This window comes from Salmo trutta, chromosome 7, assembly GCF_901001165.1.
Source record: "Salmo trutta chromosome 7, fSalTru1.1, whole genome shotgun sequence".
Classification (NCBI taxonomy): Eukaryota; Metazoa; Chordata; class Actinopteri; order Salmoniformes; family Salmonidae; genus Salmo; species Salmo trutta.
The window spans coordinates 18,533,095-18,552,267 of NC_042963.1; the positions used below are offsets into that span (position 1 = coordinate 18,533,095).

Here is a 19,173-nt window from a genome sequence, read left to right on the forward strand (position 1 = left end):
CCTACTTGTATAGTGCCAACTGTAAAGTTTGGTGGAGGAGGAATAATGGTCTGGTGCTGTTTTCATGGTTCGGGCTACGCCCCTTTGTTCCAGTGAAGGGAATTCTTAACTCTACAGCATACAATGACATTCTAGATAATTCTGTGCTTCCAACTTTGTAACAACGGTTTGGGGAAGGCCCTTTCCTGTTTCAGCATGACAATGCCCCCGTGCACAAAGCAAGGTCCATACAGAAATGGTTTGTCGAGGTTGGTGTGGAAGAATTTGTACTAGGATTAAATGGCCTGCACAGAGCCCTGACCTCAACCCCATCTAACACCTTTCAAAATTAATTGGAACTCCGACTGCGAGCCAGGCCTAATCGCCCAACATCAGTGCCCGACCTCCCTAACGCACTTGTGGCTGAATGGAAGCAAGTGCTCACAGCAATGTTCCAACATCTAGTGGAAAGCCTTCCCAGAAGAGTGGAGCCTGTTATAGCAGCAAAGGGGGGACCAACTCCATATTAATGCCCATGATTTTGGAATGAGATGTTCGACGACCGGGTGTCCACATACTTTTCGGTCATGTAGTGTATATGTGTAGAGTTAGTCAGTGTACATTGGTACTCAGAGGACTCTTCCACAACAGATGTGTCTTTCCTGACTGTAGATGTTGCCAATGCAACATACAACACTCTCTCTATACACAGTCTTTTATCAAAACAGGAATGTATGTATAGACTACTCTGTGTTTGATGGCTCTGGTAGAAGCCCGAGGCATCATGAAGGCATTGAAAAAATTGCCCATTAGTGATCATGAAAAGAAAATGTAATGAGAATAAGTGCTGAGATAGTCCAGTGGCGGTCAGTGCCGTTTATGATGAGGGAGGACATTTTTTTCCCCCTCCATGAGCATGGCCTTATTCTATTACAGCATGTTGGATGACTGTCATTCATATTCCATTCATTCAGTTCATCATCACAGACAGGTTTAGGCTACTAGATGATACAAAAAATTTCCCTACACCGTAGCCTCTGAATGAAAGTTTACAACCTAGGTGCACACAGGACTTGCACACTCTTGCCTGCAGCTAGCTTATCCTCTAGGGGCTAGGGGGCAGTATTTTCACGGCCGGATGAAAAACGTACCCAATTTAAACAGGTTACTACTCCGGCCCAGAAAATAGAATATGCATATTATTAGTAGATTTGGATAGAAAACACTCTGAAGTTTCTAAAACTGTTTGAATGGTGTCTCTAAGTATAACAGAACTCATATGGCAGGCAAAAACCTGAGAAAAAATACAAGCAGGAAATGAAAATTTTGTGGCTGTACTATTTTCAAGTCATTGGCAATAAAACACACAGTGACAAAGGATTCATTTTGCACTTCCTATGGCTTCCACTAGATGTCAACGATCTTTATAAAGTTGTTTGAAGCGTCTATGATGAACAGAGACCGAATGAGAAGGAAGGGAAGTTGACGTCCCTGGGAGGTCGTCACTTCATTATTGCGCACATGCGCGTTCATGTGAGGCGAGACATTTCAAGACACAGGAGAGGTCGGGTTGAAGGAAGGGAAGTTGACGTCCCTGGGAGGTCGTCACTTCATTATTGCGCACATGCGCGTTCATGTGAGGCGAGACGTTTCAAGACACAGGAGAGGTCGGGTTGAAATATTACTGATGTTTCAAGTTAAAAATGGACCAAAAGATTGATGCTAAACAACGTTTGACATGTTTGAACGAACGTAAATAGATTTTTTTTTTTACTTTTCGTTGTGACTTTTCCCTCCCATTTTGAGTAGCCTACCGAACGCGCTAACAACACGGAACAGCATGGAGTTATTTGGACATAAATTATGAACTTCATCAAAAAAAAACATTTGTTGTGGACCTGAGATTCCTGGAAGTCCCTTCTGATGAAGATTATTAAAGTTAAGGGAATATTGCTAATGTTATTTATGGTTTTAGATGATTCCAACATAGCGGCTAGCTGTATAGCTTAGTGTATTTTTCTGACCAGAGTACTCACATTATTGCAAAGTATGCTTTCCCAGTAAAGTTATTTTGAAATCTGTCAATGCGGTTGCATTCAGAATGCAACCAATATTCTTTGATTAACAGTTTAATACTTTAACCAAGTTTTTAAAATGAGTCTTTTTTGTAAATTCACAGGCATTTTTGGAGGAGACACATTTTCTCCACGACACGCGCCGATGTAAAATGCTGTTTTTGGATATAAATATGAACTTGATAGAACAAAAATGCATGTATTGTCTAACATAATGTCCTAGGAGTGTCATCTGATGAAGATTGTCAAAGGTTAGTGCATAATTTTAGCTGGTTTTCTGCTTTTGGTGACGCCTGTCCTTGAATTGAAAATGGATGTGTGTACTTTTTTGGCTATGTACTCTCCTAACATAATCTAACTTTATGCTTTCGCAGTAAAGCCTCTTTGAAAGTCGGACAATGTGGTTCGATTAAGGAGATGTTTATCTTTTAAATGGTGTAAAATAGTTGATTGTTTGAGAAATTGAAATTATTAGATTTTTGATGTTTTGAATTTCCCGCCTTGCTTGCAATCCCGTCAGTGGGATTAAGTTACCCTCGATCCCCAAGAGGATTGTAGTCATTAGTCCAAAAGTTTAAAACAAGAGTTTCTATTGGACAAATTCAGGTATTTTCATCCCTGTTTTGTTTGCTTCCATTTAAGAAATATTTTTCAATGAAATCGGCAGTATGAATACAACCCTGATCATAGCAGCAACGTAGTATTCATTCTAGCCTCTATGCACTCTCCTCTCAGCTTTTCCCTTCGTTCGTGGACTTCAATGAACAACATATCAGCTGTATGTGACCAGGCGAAAAAGCCTTTCCAAACAAAACCATATCATAACCGCTACACACAGCCTACATCGTTGTCCCCATATTAGCTAAAGTAACATTCTAGTCAACATAGCTAATAGAACTAATGCGTTGGTAAATCCGCTAAAATAAGTAACGTTACACTGTAGAGTGCTGTTGAGGCTACTGTAGACCTTCATTGCAAAACAATGTGTATTAATCAATTATTTGGTGACGTAAATATGTTTTAGTCTAGTTTTTCAATGTTTTGTTTTAAGAAATTCACTGAGAAGGATGGTCCTCCCCTTTCCTACTCTGAAGAGCCTCCGCTGGATTAGTCCCAATCTTAACCAATACAAACCAATGAAGAATGCAAATGTTTGCCAAGTGCCCAAGAGCCTGATTGCTCTCAAACACGAGATGGGATGCTAAAGGGGAACAAATGGACCAGGTGGGATAGTGCCAGGAGGAGAGGCGATTGCTGTGAATGGGAAGATCCTGACTGACGCCTCACAACATGAACATGAATCCACCTGCATGCGCACACACTTGTATGAATACCATTCTCACGTCGAGTATATGTCGTTGCACACAAAAAAAAGCTTGAAATCCTGATCACCATAATAGCAAGTCATCCTCCATTCTTTCAGAAGAAAATCTCCAGACAGAACTCCCACGGATGAAAATGATGAATCATTCAAACATCCAGGCAAACAAGTCCATCATAAACATCCTATTATAATTAGAGACAAGTAGCGGGTGTCATACAGGGGAGTCATGCAGAAATCTGGAGGTAACACGTGCCCTTGTGCCCCCTTTGGGCATGACGCCTCTGTATGACTCACAACAACCTAGCACATTCTGCCTTCTATCTACTTCAGAAACAGGCCTGTAGGAAGCAATACTTAACATCCAATATACAGGAGCATACAAACATGCTAGACCGAAAGAGGGGAGAGCTGATTGAAGCAGAGGAAAAGACAGGATAGAGACGTTCAGACATACTGAGGAAAACAGATGCCCTCTCACACAAAACACACTAGGATGACATACACACACACAAATACATGCACACGCACACCATCCCCCTCTCACACACACTGCTGCTCACCCTGCCCAGTATGACGTTGATTTCCACAGCCAGTAGTAGTCCGTAGAGCAGGGCCAGTAGTCCTGTGATGCCGTAGCGGAGTTGTCTCAGGCCGATGCCGTGCTCCGTGTACTTGGCAAACTTTATGGTTTTCATCAGAAAGGCCAAGACCCAGTAGAACAGTAGGGCTTCAGAGAGGATCAGAGAGAAACATTTGAATATCTCAGGACTCATAAAGGGAATCGTCAGTCATCTCAAGTCAACTCCTCATGAATGCAGTTGGGTTAGGAATGTCCTATACATTCCCAACAGATTATGCAGATATCCAGAGCAAGTAAAAGGAATTTTGTTTCTGGTGAACTGTATGCACTGCATCAGGAGTGAACTGTATATCTACAAAGTGAATATCATACATATAATTTAGAATCCATCTCATTCATTTTCTAATTCATTTTCCCCATCTTTCCTCTGCTTTTGTCAGTTTTGTTTACATTTTGTGTCATGGCAATTCTGACAGAACTGCTCGTGTTCAAAACTCAGTGACAATAGGGAATGAACAGCTGTATTATAACTGTCAGAATTACTGTGCCTACCCATCCATTCTAAATCCACAAGACACATCCTAAACGACCTGACCGATGTCATTTTTTTACACCTTTTTAGATGTTTTATAGGAGAGAAACCATGGTAACAGAGTCTCCTAGGAGTATGCTAAACATTCTGGGATTTGGGATCTTTTTCCTCTGCAGATGTTCATAACAGAAGCGTGGCCTGCATCTCAAACACTAACTCATGTTCTCTCCCCACCCCCTCCACCCGCTCCCTCCCTCCTTGCTCTCTTCTCCCCCCTTTCTTTCTTCCTTCCTCCCTCCCCTCCTCTCTCGCCTTGGCTTTCCAGTTGTTTAGTGATGTATGTCCATGGTTGTTAAGCTCAATATCCATAGAAACAGAGTGAAAAGAATGGACTCAGTATTGAAAACCATGGTCGATTCAGATCCTGTTGTAGCAGGTTGCCAATGTGAGTCACAGTCAACGAATCAACAATCCTTTCTATAGGGGTGGTGCAACAATATTAGGAAGGTTGTTCTTAATGTTTCGTACACTCAGTGTAAGTCCTTTCAGTGTGTTTGTTGTGGCTGTTTTGAAGGTCAATGACTTACAGTATTTGTCAGGCCTGCAGTTGTACTGTAAATCTCTAAATGGAAGGCAGAGTCAATAAGAAGCCTATGGAAAAGGTGATCGATGGAAGGACGGTTGTGAAGGAAAGTGAAGAGTGAGTACTACTGATTAGAGTTGTGGGTTTGATTCCCGCAAAGGCCTTATACACTGAACATTTAAAAAGATCCCGTAAGAAGAGAGAATGGATAACGGCGTTTGACATATGGCCATATTAGCATATCCCTTCTATGTTCTCCGTGTCTATGGCTATCCATCCCTCCAGCCCCAGCTGTAATCAGAGATTAAAGTCTGTCCGAGAAATACCGCCTGTCGGGTCACTCCCTCGACCGACACCGATTGGCCACGCAGCGAGGTTGAGGCTCAAGCACTGACGTGAATGAGGGAACTGGAGGAAGTGTGAACGAACATGGGCCGAACGCGGATGAGTTAATGACGCGGGAGGAGGAGGAGGAGGAGAAGAGAAGTATGTGATCAGACGAAGAGGAGGAACATGGCAACTGAGGGGATGATTAAAGAAGTCAACATTGACGATGAGAGAACCGTGAAACAACAAAGACCACCTAGTAAGCACAAGACATTGAAAATACATAATTTCAACCAAAAAAAAGACTCAAATTAGTGTCTTGTGCTCATAGGGCAATGGACTGAGCTGGGACATGGCATTTATTGATAGGATCTATAAAATCCTCTCTGATTCAGAGAATATTGGCTATCAAATTATAATAACCAGAAGAGATTAGTGTTGATGCTTGACGATGTCTCGATGATGCAACAAAAATATTTATTTGGTAATTACCACACAGGAAATTGGCATGTGTTACCTAGTGTTGATTTTTCAGTGTAACATTGTTGTAAAAGAACCCAAGTGTTGGTCTTAACCAGAGTTAAACCATATCTATGGTTTTGCATGTACATTGATTGATTCATTAATCTTATCCTACTCAAATATAAATCTTTTTTTTTTTTTTAACTAATCCAATCTGCTACTTGGACTTATTGCACCGGTTTCTGAAATGGTTGTTCCTTGTCTCATATCTTTGTCTCCCCATCCCAGCAGTCAGCCTGAATTCAGGTTGCGGGTGAATAAACATTTCAAATGTTGAATATCCCCACTCTGGCTGGATTCCAATAGGAATTACACATCACTTTGCAAGCCATCATAATGTGACTTGCAGGCCTGAAAACCATGAGTTTCAGGCCACTGTATTAGGGTACAACTAGGCCCTCAAAATAAGGCTTTATTAACTACTTTGATCGGGTTGAAGAATTACATTTTTATGATAAAGTATTCACTTAGAATCTCACTTAATGAAAGCCACAGGACAAAAAAAGTATTACTGCAAAAGCCATGTCTCTGTCACCCCGCTACCATCTAGAAGGCGGAGACAGTACAGATGCATCAAATCTGGGACCGAGAGACTGAGAAAAAAACAGCTTCTATCTCCAGGCCATCAGACTGTTAAACAGTCATCACTAGCCGGCTTCCGCCCAGTACCCTGCCCGTGAACCTCGGACACTGTTACTAGCCGGCTACCACCCGGTACTTTACCTTGCACCTTAGTGACCGCTGCCCTATGTCCAGAACATAGTCATTGAACACTGGTCACTGTAATGGTGTTTACATACTGTATTACCCACTTTATATGTATATACTGTATTCTAGTCTTGGCTTATCCTATATACTGTAACTACCGCTATACACACACCTTTTCTTTTCACATACTGTCCATACGGTCTATACACAACATTCACATTTGTATATATTATTTAGATTCAGGACTCAGGGCCAGAAGCTCATTTCCTGCAGTTCTATCCATTTTGCTATGGGGTTTTGTACTGTTTATTTATTCTGTATTATCGACATAGCTCATTCTATTATTTCTACTACTGTACATTGCATTTTAGTTACTGTTTATACACACCACATATTACGTATATACTGGATTCTTGACAAAATCACTCTAATATACACTATATATACAAAATATGTGGACACCCCTTCAAATTAGTGGATTTGGCTATATCAGCCAAACCCGTCGCTAACAGGTGTTTAAAATTGAGCATGCAGCCATGCAATCTCCATAGACAAATATTGGCAGTAAAATGGCCTTACTGAAGAGCTCAGTGACTTTCAACTGCATGCCACCTTTCCAACAACTCAGTTCGTCAAATTTCTGCCCTATTAGAACTGCCCTGGTCAATTGAAAGTGCTGTTATTGTGAAGTGGAAACGTCTAGGAGCAACAACGGCTTAGCCGCCACACAAGCTCACAGAATGGGGCCGCCGAGTGCTGAAGCACGCAGCGTGTAAAAAAGTGGAAACACGTTCTCTGGAGTGACGCTTGAACATCTGGCAGGAGAACGCTATCTGCCCCAAAGTATAGTGCCAACTGTAAAGTTAGGAATAATGGTCTGGGGCTGTTTTTCATGGTTCGGCCTTCATTGAAGGGAAATCTTAACGCTACAGCAAACAGTGACATTCTAGACGATTCTGTGCTCCCAACTATGTGGCAACAGTTTGGTGAAGGCCCTTTCCTGTTTCAGCCTGACAATTCCCCGTGCACAAAGCAAGGTCCATGCAGAAATGTTTTGTCGAGATCGATTTGGAAGAACTTGACTGGCTTGCACAGAACTCCATCGGACACATTTGGGATGATTTGGAACACTGACTGCAAGCTAGGTCTAATCGCCCAGCATCAGTGCCCGACCTCACTAATGCTCTTATGGCTGAATGGAAGCAAGTCCCTGCAGCAATTTTCCAAGATCTAGTGGAAAGCCTTCCCAGAAGAGCGGAGGCTGTTATAGCAGCAAAGGGGGGACCACCTCCATTTTAATGATCATGATTTTGGAATGAGATGTTCAAAGAGCAGGTGTCCACATACTTTTGATCATCAGTGTAAGTTGATGTTGGGGTGGTGCATAAGAAGTTGATATAATTGTAAAATTTCCCTTTAAGGGTTTACTAAAAAACACCCATAAATCTAGTTGTTTCAACTAATTATTATTAATTAACTTCTTCCACAGCCTTACTTTTCGGTCCAATTGTTACAACAACAACAAAAAAGAATCCTAAATAATAATTTATAGTATGAGACAAGTTGAGCAAACATAATTTTCAATTGACTGAGTTTTTGCCAAAGTTCTCTCAAGTTTGAGCTAAGTTTGGGCCAACTAAAAGTTCAGGTAACACTGGGACCAAAACATTTTGTAAACAAAAAAAAAATGGCTGTGGAAGCAGTTACTTAATAATAATTATTCGAAACAACTAGATTTTCTTTACAATGTTGTGCGTATGACTTTATCGATGGTGGGAATGGGTGGTCTCATCTTTCAACGTCAATTTGCCCGACGGTTTTGATATCCGTTCATCCTGATCCATTACACCTCAAAGCGCAACAAGCTGCTTAATATGAACCGTTTCACTCGTGAGCTCCAAATATCTCTAACCGTCACCCCTGCGCGAGTTTTTTCATGCGCACGATGTCAGAATGTTCTCACTGTTCTAAAATGTGATTGTTACGCAACAGGACAGTTACCCGCGATACCCTCAAACCAAGGCACGCTGCCTGCTAATTATCTATAGGCTATGTTTCAACTTGTCAATTTCAAATTATTTTCTAACAAGTTTTATTTTCTAACAGTTGGAATTTCATTTCACTGTTGTGGATAATTTATGTTTGAGGCTTTACTGAGCTGGACAAGCACTTCCCTAGAGTTTCCCAAGATCAAGTATGAAGACATTGCTCATCTCTAGTCAGAATAGGCCTTGCACAAATGTTTTCCCCCAGCACATTTTGTGGCTGGTATGCTGGTCCTCCACTTCATCTCGGGCCTAACAATACCTGTGCCAATATATCCTCCAAACACCGGCTTCTCGGGCATTATCACTTAATTAGAATTTTTAATAGTCATGCTTTTTGAGCACATAAAAAATGAAGTAAGGTATTTGAATATTGAAGCAGAACCAGAAGCCTGCATTTTTATGTGAAACTCATAGATTTTGGAGGGTAATATTTACTAAGTCCCTAAATACGTTTTTACAGTGTATAGACGCTGGATCGGTATAGTACCATGTCATGAAAGCATCCTTTTTAAGTACAGTGCATCTTAATATTCTCAGCTGACATTTGTATCACTACTTAAAATGTCATTAATTAGTGCCCCTCTTCACTTTATTTCTATTTATAAAAAAAAGTTGTACTGAAAAATTGCAAGATTATAGTCCTCATTCGCTTCCAGTAAAGAGACACAACAACTTCATTTTGAGTTATGGCTGAACTACACCTATTTTAACCTCCCCAAGAGGCAAACATCTTTTGATTACTGAACCAAGGTCGATATTGCATTTTTTAACTCGTTCGCCTCACTTTAAAAAAAAATTCAATATGTTCAACATTAAATAGAATTTTATGGCCTTATTTAATCTAACTGATTTATGAGGATAACAACAATACAACGTTTTTTTTTTTTTAACTATCCCCTTTCAACCTAATATCGGTATGGAATACACAAGAATAGAATCATTACACAAAGCAGATCTCTGACTCCTGCTTGACGGACACACATTGAATATTCTATTACTTTGGTTTCTGCCTCGAACTGCAGTAGAATTGATATCCATCCAATCAGAATAACGCAATTACACTTTAATGATATTGCCTACAACCTTTAGAGTCCTCAAACTCAACTCTGACCCTCGAAGCCAGCTCCACTGCATTTTTAAACTTGTTTCCCTGTAATCAGGGACTGATTTAGACCTGGGAGACCAGCTGTGTGCAATTAATTAACAGGTAGAACAGAAAACCAGCAGGCTCCGGACCTCGTAGGGTAAGAGTTGAATACCCCTGCTTTAGAGCAAAAAACCATCAGATCTGAATATAAATGAACCATGCATCTGGATTTAACATGACATTATTAATGCCTGTGGTTTAGACAAAACCCCATACTGTACAAAAGACTTCCTTACATTTGAATTGTATTGATTTGGGCTTAGAAGACACTAGGGGCCAGAAAGCCTGCAAGTGAGTCATGGTTTATCCACCATTCAGTAAAGCCCAGCAAGAGGTTGCTCTCACACGCACAGTAATTGGGGACATCTTCTACAGCCGGAGGCATCTTTGCGCTACAGGGAGGCAGACTTCAGCAGTTGAAGTTGGAGGCTTGGATGTTTAACATTAGAGCGAGGTGAGCTGTGCACTGAAGTGCGGTGGCCATCCTGGCATAATTTGCACGGTACGGACGTGCACTCGCGCCCTCGCACAAACACACTGTATGCATACACACACTCTGCAAAGTGCTTGGAAAACTATGAAGGAGCCATACCTAGCAGTAACTTGGGGAAGTTGGAGGTCTCGATGTTGTGGTAGTAGATGATGGAGGTGATCCCCGCCATGAAGGCCAGGCCTGCAGGCATGTACAGGTGCAGGTGGAGGGACTGGGTGAACCTGGGAGAACACACACAGGACAGAAGGGGTTTAATGCACACACAGATGCACACAAACATGCACAGCTGCAAACACACACACACACACACATATGCACAGCTGCACACACACGAGCACACACACACACACACACATCCCAAATGGATAAGTTAAAATCATTCTATACACACACTCAATGCCGTATAAAAGCTGCAAGCAGACATTGTGTTATAGTGAATGGTATTCTAGGGTGAAAGTGCATGAGGAGAGCTCTTCCAATCAATTCACAAACACATAGGAGATGCTCTCAGCGTCGACAGGCAATCCTACAGTAATCATGTGTAGGGGACTATAGGGGACACGTGTGGGCAATCAATGTGAGAGGAGGAGAACATACAAGGACAGAAGAGAAAGCAAAGAGGTGAAAGCCAGAGAGAGAGAGAGAGAGACACACACACACAAGACGAGATGAGAGAGAAAGACAGAGCGAGAGAAAGAGTGAAAGAGAGATAGAGAGAGAGAGACAGACAGAGGCAAAGGAATGGCTCTGATTGATTTCAATTATGAAAAGAGTACAGTCTACAGCAGAAGCAGTCATTGAGAGGAGCAGAGGAGTTGAGAAGTCTGATGACACTGCTAGCTTTGCTAAAGATTCACTCTTGTTCAATGTTATGGAGGTGTATGGTCGTTGTAATGTACTGGGGGTCGGTGATGTCAAACATGGGGCATGATTCCAGTGGAAGAGCAGGGGGAATAGACTCACCCATCGGAGACGACGCCCTCTGCGATCTCACAGACCAGGACGAAGAGGAGGACGAAGGTGAGGAGCCAGCGCAGGTTGTGACCAGGGAAGTGCAGCCAGGTGCTGTGGTGGATGTGCACCTTGGAGCTCTGGCTGCCCCAGCCTATCAGAACACAGCAAACACAACAATGACACAGGAAGTTAGCTTCAGAGAGCAGCGTGACATTTATCTGCTCTGTTGGGCAGGTGAGAGTCAATTCCCAACTAAGCATCCGCAATAATATAATACATTTTACTTGTCTACGGCCGGGATTCAATCCGATCAAGCTCTTTCAACTATGCTCATTCTAAAGGCAATGTTTCAGAGTTCGCATCGACCTCATTCATGGTAAACACTACATATGTTGGCTCAATCAAAATGTACATTTAATTGTCAATTGTGCAATAAGGTGGATCTACCGCGGATCAGATAAAATACCGGCCTAAAAGAAGACATCCCAGGAGGTTGGTGGCACCTTTAATTGGGGAGGACGGGCTCGTGGTAATGGCTGGAGCGGAATAGTGTCAAATACATCAGAAACATGGGTTCCATGTGTTCGATGCCATTCCATTCGCTCCTTACCAGACATTATTATGAGCCGTCCTCCCCTCAGCAGCCTCCGCTGGAAGACAATTCAGACTATTGATTCCCGTAGAGACTATGGAGGGGACACACAAAGTCACCTTCGGGTGTATTTCTCCGGATATACAATTCATGACCTTGGCTTAACAACAGATAGGATCAATTCCACTGACTCCCGGTACAACCTTGATAAAACTGTGCGCCTAACAAGAAAGTTGTCCCTGCGAGTCACAGGAGTAGGACTAGATTACAAGGTAATCAAAGGGGAGTCAGTGGCGAGTCTGTCAAGGTCTTCACTGTGAGGTGGGTCACCCTCCGGGGGCCTGCGGCTCGGCGTGTCTAGATAGAGAGAGAGAACAAAAAGCTACTGGCCCGAGACCGCCATTCCAATTAGCTCTTAAAAGCGATTATGAAGTAAATTTACTCACGAACCTTACGCGCTGCTAGGTGCACGGAGAACAATGTAGCTTGATAAAAAAAGAAACTCCAGCACATTGGTGATCTAGATGTTTCCGACATTTAATGGATCTTATTTACCAACGTTTCGGTCAAACAACCTGCTTCAGAAGGCATCTAGACCACCGGTGTTGTTGGAGTATTTTTATTACAGTGAGCTACTAAAACCTAACACCTTGGACTTTCGCTCAATGGGCTACTGTGGTGTTGAGCCAGGCAGTACCCGCCGGTCAGTTACATCTGCTTTTAAAAGGAGCATAACAGCTTATTTTGCTGTACCTCCGGGTTATTAAACACAACACCTGGTCCTAACTGACCTGATGCTTATATCATTAAACTGACATAATAATGAAATTGCGATGGGTTTCCTTAGCAATGCATCCAACTGCTGCTCCCAACAACACCTCCCTACTAATTACATTATAATATCTGTTGGGAGGTAAGTTAATCAGTCAGCACTGCTGGCATGCATGCGCACGCACACACACACACACACACACACACACACACACACACACACACACACACACACACACACACACACACACACACACACACATTAGTATTCTGTGTGTGTAACTGAAGCTCTGCAAACATTACGACGTCCATGGCTGAGCGGGAGATTAATCTCTCAGGGTCACTAGGCACCTTCCCTCTGACCTTCTCGTCCAATTGGTTTTGAGGAGATGAGAGGGTGCAAAGGGATCAAGGAAATGCAATTGAGATTCTCCCACAGGCTCAAAGTGACAGGGAGGATGAATGAGTGAGAGGGAGAGAGAGGAGGAGGATTTTCTCTTTTAGTCGTCATTTGGACTAATCCAAAAGTCCTTAAACATTAAAACACAATTTCTAATACAATCACATTTTCACATAATAACACTGTTACAAACAGGCTGACACTGACATATTGACCAGATAAATACTCTAACAGTCTAAAAAGAGATTGAAAAAGAGATTCCTTCATCTACCATTGTCCTGCACAACCTTCCAATTTATTATATTTAAATGGTTCTAAAGTACTGTTTGAATTTATATATTGAAATATTTCTGGTTTGCTCAGGAAAATTATTCCATTTCTTTATTGCTCTAAATCAAAATGTTATTTTGCCTATTTCTCTTTTCTGTCTGGATAACACATAGATGGTGGACAATCTATTCCTAGTATTTACTGAATGTCTATCTCTTACCAACTGAATACTGTTGTGAACAGAGTTTGGCCGTTTTAAATGGTGTACATTGTGAAATAAAATAAGCATGTTTTTTTTCAATTATCTTGTTGAGCATAACTACAACAGAATAACCATATCTCCACCTTAAAACAGTCCTTGCTGCTTTATTCTGTGCAATCTGCAGCCTCCTAATTTAACATGCTAATGCATTTCCCCAGACCACAGAACAGTAGTTTACCCGACTCTCAATTAATGTTTGGGTTGTTTGCTTAAGAATCTTTCCTGGTAAATATTTAGCTATCCTTCTGATCATGCCATGCTATAGATTATTTTTAATTTTTTTACATAGATGATTTATTTGAGACGACCATGATAAGCAGGTGTCTAGCTGCACTCCTAGTCGTGTGGTTTCTGCCACTTCCTCAATTTGTACTCCCCCCCATACTTAATTGTATCCCATGCTGTGTTGGCCTTTTCCTGGTGGAACAGACCAACAAACCTTGGTTTTCTTGGTGTTCGAAACAAGTTGGTTCAGACAAACCCACTCCTTGATATTTCCCAGATCTACTTGTAGAGCTTGCTGTACCTATTGAACCGATTGTCTTGCGGTATAAATTGTAGTATCATCCGCAAATATAGTAGCTTGAGTTTCAGATGAGGCCTAATGAAGGTCGTTGGTATATATTAAGTAAAGAAGTGGCCAAAGGCAGCTACCCTGCGGTATTCCACAGTTTAACGCATGAGGGGAAGAAAACGACCCATTGATATAGGTAGACTGTTTCCTGTCAGTTAGATATGACTGTACCCAATTCAATGCTGCCTCCTTCAAAAAAAATATTTAATGATCCATTAAATCAAATGCTGCAGCAAAATCTAAAAATAGTACACCCACAACCACTATCAATAGCATGGAGCCACTGGTCAGTCATGTCAACCAATGCAGTGGTAGTGGAATGCTTTTTGCGATAAGCATGCTGATTGGCTGTGATAAGATCATTATTTTCCATTTACTCCCATATTTGTCTACTCATAATACTCTCCAATATCCTACTGAGTGAAGGGAGTAGACTTATTTGTCGACTATTGGCAGGAGTAATGGGTTCTTTGCTGTCTTGGATTGGACACAGTTTAGCATGCTTCCATACATTTGCAAATGTCCCCTTTTCCAGTGACCAATTAAATATGTATTTCAGTGGAGCTGCAATCTGGGGAGCATAACGAAGTAAAAAATTGTCCATAAGATCATAACCTGTAGATTTACCATCGGGTAATGACTTCAATAGGTTTAACACCTCGTCTACTGACACCATTTGCAGACTAAAAGAGCAGTTTTTTTCACTCATATTATGATCATCAATCCATTGGACAATAGCTTGTTTGGAAGAATGGGTATTTACACTATCGCTCAGTAAATAAATGTTCTTGGTAAAAAAAAAATATATATATATGGAAAATGATTGGCAATATCACTTGGTTTTGTTATTGTTCTCCCGCCAACCTCCACACTAGATGAGCATGTTGAAATAGATGTACCAAGTAAGCCCTTAACTGTATTCCATACCTTTTTACAATCAATAAAATACATTTTTTTCTTATGATTTAATTTAACTGCATAATTACCCAGTGTTCTATTATTCTGTTAATCAATTTGTAGTTTAGATTTGGCTGCTAAGACTTTTGCCATATTTCTTTGAGAAAAAGCCTCACCCAAGTCCTATCCCCAACTGTACTCTTTCTTACTGGGGCATGATGGTCCATTACCTCAGTGAGCAAATCAATAAAACATTCTGTAGCATGATTTAAATCAGCTCCCAGGGTACAGCAGCCAAATCATTTTGAAAAAGCTCATGATATAAAAATATATATAAAATGATCTTGACCACAATCCTTGAAGGTTTCTTTGGAACCATGAACATGGTTAGGGTCACAATATTAATGGCATTGATCTGTCTTTTAAGCATTGCAATGGTATACTACAGGAGATCAGATCAATGCACATGGCCGAACGGTGACCTAACTTCATTGATGATCTAGTAGTATCATTAAGCATTTGTTTCAAACCCCAGCTCTCGGCATATCTCATTAATTAAGTAATATTTGAATTATTATGATCCTTCCAATTTATATTAAAATCACCCAAGATAATTACATCTCTGTTACTATTTGTGGCCTGGTCAAACCCAGATAGGACACCTTAGAGCTAGGAGGTCTATACACACATCCTACCAATATGGCTGCCTAGTGAGGGAGATGTACTTGAGCCTCTATTTGACATACATTAAGGTCATCCCTCCTCTTAAAAGGTATATGATTCTGAATGTACAGTGCTACACCCGCACCATTCCTATTCCTGACTTTTCTAAGTAGACTATATCCATGAATGTTCATTTGCCCATCATTTACAGCTAGCTAAAATATGACTATTATTTATGTTGACCAAGTTAAAAAAACTCATGTATTTTGTTAGGAAGGCTACATACATTAACCTGAGCTATATGCAACCCTTTCCTTGTCAAGTGAGATCAATAGAGTTGAATATAGTTGAAGTTGTCATGATACACTACAACAAACACAAACTCAGATTTGAACATTGAATTAAAATAGCCAGGGAGTTACTCTCGAGTCCCGATACAGTTGCCCGTTGTTGTAAAGTTTATCCATCACCAAAGAGACTCGTTGATTCAGGCAACACTTTTCCTTCATGATGGGATACAGTTTCTTTTCTCCTTTCATTGATCTTCGTGGGGAAGTGATCATTCATTCCAAAATCTCGCCATTTACTTTTGCTGAAAATGTTGAAAACATGCAATAATAGCCAGTGGCCTATTCCCAGAGGCCTTACCCATTCTATGGACTCTGGAGAAAGAGACATTACGCACGACATCAGTGGGCAGTTTCAGTTGAGTTGACATAAAGTCTCGGACAGTGTCCTCACAGCCTCTGCTGTTGTCATTCTCCGGTATCCCTGAAAAGATTAGATTGTCCCGCATTGATCGACATTGTACATCAAGCAAGGTATTTTATGTTGTTTGTTCTCCCTTTGTACCACCTCCACCTTGCTATGAATAGAGTCTACAGTACCTTTCAGCTCCGTGTTCTCTTTCCTTAGATCATCAATCTGACGTTGGCTGAATTCTAGACTGGCACATAATGCATTGATGTCCTCTCGTAATATAACCAAGATATCAAGTTTGGCAAGCGTTTCATTGATGGATTTCAACAAGTCAACATCCATACCCATAAACCTCTACCCCCTCTCCACTCACGCCCTGTTGCTTGGGGATGGTTTGATGCCATCGTTGATACCGCTTGGCCAACTTGGCTTTGCTATGTTTTGTTGATTGGGTTTGTTATCCTTAACAGTGCTCGAATCCTCCGAAACCAGCGACATGTTTCCTTGATCTCGTAATTATCTCTCGTCAATGAATCATTCAAGCTCTTTCTCATCTCCCCCCTCTTTATATATATCTTTCTCTCTCTCTCTCTTTGTACTAGCTCCATCTTTTATCTTCCTTCTAGCTAATGGGTTTATCCTTAATAGTTTTGAGGTAAATCTGGTATGGTAGCCTATTAACTGTAGAATGCATGTATTTTTTCCAGAGCCAGTGGAGCACTGTAAAGGGTATAGGGTTGAATTTCAGATGTAATGTAGCCTCACTCTAACAGTATCACAGAGACACAGACTTGGTCAGTCACACACTGATGACACATACCCAAGCACGTAAGAGTCACTTTACCAGCAGTCACAGGGACACAAAATGGGTCTAGGAATGATAACAGCTGAAGAATGTCACAGCACAATACAATAACTTTAACAACTGGGACGGGGGACACAGTGAACTTGTCACACATTGATGACGCAGAGGTGGCCGGCCGGTCACACAGTGATGATGACACCAGTGGAATTGGAGGGGGTAGCCAGGTGGAACAGACTGGCAGGCGAGCAGGGATGTGCAACCCGACCCTACAGTAGATTATGGTTCCAGCTCCTGCTAACTTGGTCTAAATTCCAGCAGAAAGGTCACATTTGTTTGTCAAAAATAAAAATGCTTCCCACAACGAGGGGTTTCTTGGAATATGTCCCAACCAGCCTCCCGCCACCACCATGCTTCACCTAGGGTCATGTTCCCATTAGAATGTTAATGGTTTTATCATTGGGGACACACTGTATACTTTATGTATGGCTCAGTTAGTTGATGATGGTGCTTGCAAAGCCAGGATTATGGGTTCGAATCCCGGGGCCACCAATACGTAAAATGTATGCACACTTTGTCACTTTGGATAAAAAGCGTCTGCTAAATGGCATTTATTATAAACTGTACCGTGGACTATATATTCCTATGCAAAATGAATTAATGCATAGTTACTTAAACAAAACAAAAAAAATACAGCTCGGTACACTCCCTCTAGCATATGCTGACACCATCACCACCACCATTACTGATTACCACTGATTACATATCATTTCATTGCAACATAAGCACCCAGTAACGGAGTGAATGGCTCAGTAACGAGCTACCATAGGACAGTTATGCTTGAGCGCGCGTGTGCGTTCGTGCGTGCATCCGTCAACATACTTTCCCGCCCTTGTGCTTGCTGTATGTGTGGTGAGGCCGTGTGGCTCTCACCTCGTGGTAACACTCACCGATGAAGAGGATGGGGAAGGTGATGAAGAGCAGGAAGATGTGCGGCACCACGTTGAGCGCGTCCAGGAAGCAGCCGTTGTTGAGAACGCCGCTGTCCACGTTGTACGCCAACGAGTTGTTCTCGTTCCCACAGAACGCCAAGGACATGTTGGAACCGGGACTCTATGGAGGAACTCACCACAGGAAAGGAGGAAAAAAGGGAAAAAGAGGAGGAGGAGGACAACAAGAAAAAAGGAGAGAGAATCTCTCAGAGCATGTTGTTTCTTTGTAGGACACTGATGTATTTCCAGCAGCAGGTCTCGATGAGTTAGAATGTGACCTCCACTCTCTTAGTTGCTGTCTTTCACATCCTGGCTCCCAATACCAGATCCAGAGAGAAAGAAGGGAGAGGGAGAAGAAAGGACAGAGAGGAGGAGGGTAATTACAGTCCAGTTAAAGGGAAAAAGCTGCACTCTTCGAGTTCCTAAGAAGCAGCATTGCCAGCAGAAAGCTCGCTGGTAACAAATTCCTGCATCCTGTTCCCCTGCGGTCTCCAAAACACATCCTTGACACCCATGTCTGATTGCCAGGCCGGCTTTGTCTGTTCGCTCTAACGTGCAAAACGCTGCACAGCTCCTCTGGAACACACACCACAAAGACACAAAATACACACCGGCGCCTCACACACACACACACACACACACACACATACACACACGAGAGCGGAGTCCTTCTGCGGTGCACCTGCTATTCCTATCTCTGTAAATGAGATTTCAAAGTCAACCTTGCAAGATGACAACGGAGGTTGAACGTGAGACAGTTTGTCCGTACAGAGTAGACGACCTGCTAGAGGTGGCACGGAGAAAGGGAGTGAGAGAGAGAGAGAGATAATTGGAAGGAGAGGGAGAGCGAGAGAGATAGAGAAAGGTGAGGGGTGAACAAGACAGAGGAAAGAGAGAGGGGGGTAATCAAAGAAGAGGAGGGGTGAACATGAATGAAATAGAGAAACACAGAGAGAGAGAGAGAGAGAGAGAGCGAGAC

At 41.9% G+C, this 19,173-nt stretch overlaps 1 protein-coding gene across 7 annotated transcripts in view; it reads right to left on the minus strand.

Moving 5' to 3' along the window:
- The window catches only part of LOC115197051 (ATP-binding cassette sub-family C member 8-like), a 126,020-nt gene that overhangs the window by 93,951 nt on the left and 12,896 nt on the right, over positions 1–19,173 (minus strand). For 6 of the 7 annotated variants that reach the window (XM_029758192.1, XM_029758193.1, XM_029758197.1 and 3 more), the window contains exons 2-5: positions 18,153–18,315; positions 11,282–11,423; positions 10,418–10,539; positions 3,939–4,105 (exon numbers count right to left, since the gene is read on the minus strand). In XM_029758192.1, coding sequence (XP_029614052.1) covers positions 3,939–4,105; positions 10,418–10,539; positions 11,282–11,423; positions 18,153–18,315 — 594 coding nt within the window. Of the gene's footprint in view, positions 1–3,938; positions 4,106–10,417; positions 10,540–11,281; positions 11,424–18,152; positions 18,504–19,173 lie in introns of all 7 variants that reach the window. The other variant, XM_029758195.1, reaches the window with a different exon arrangement.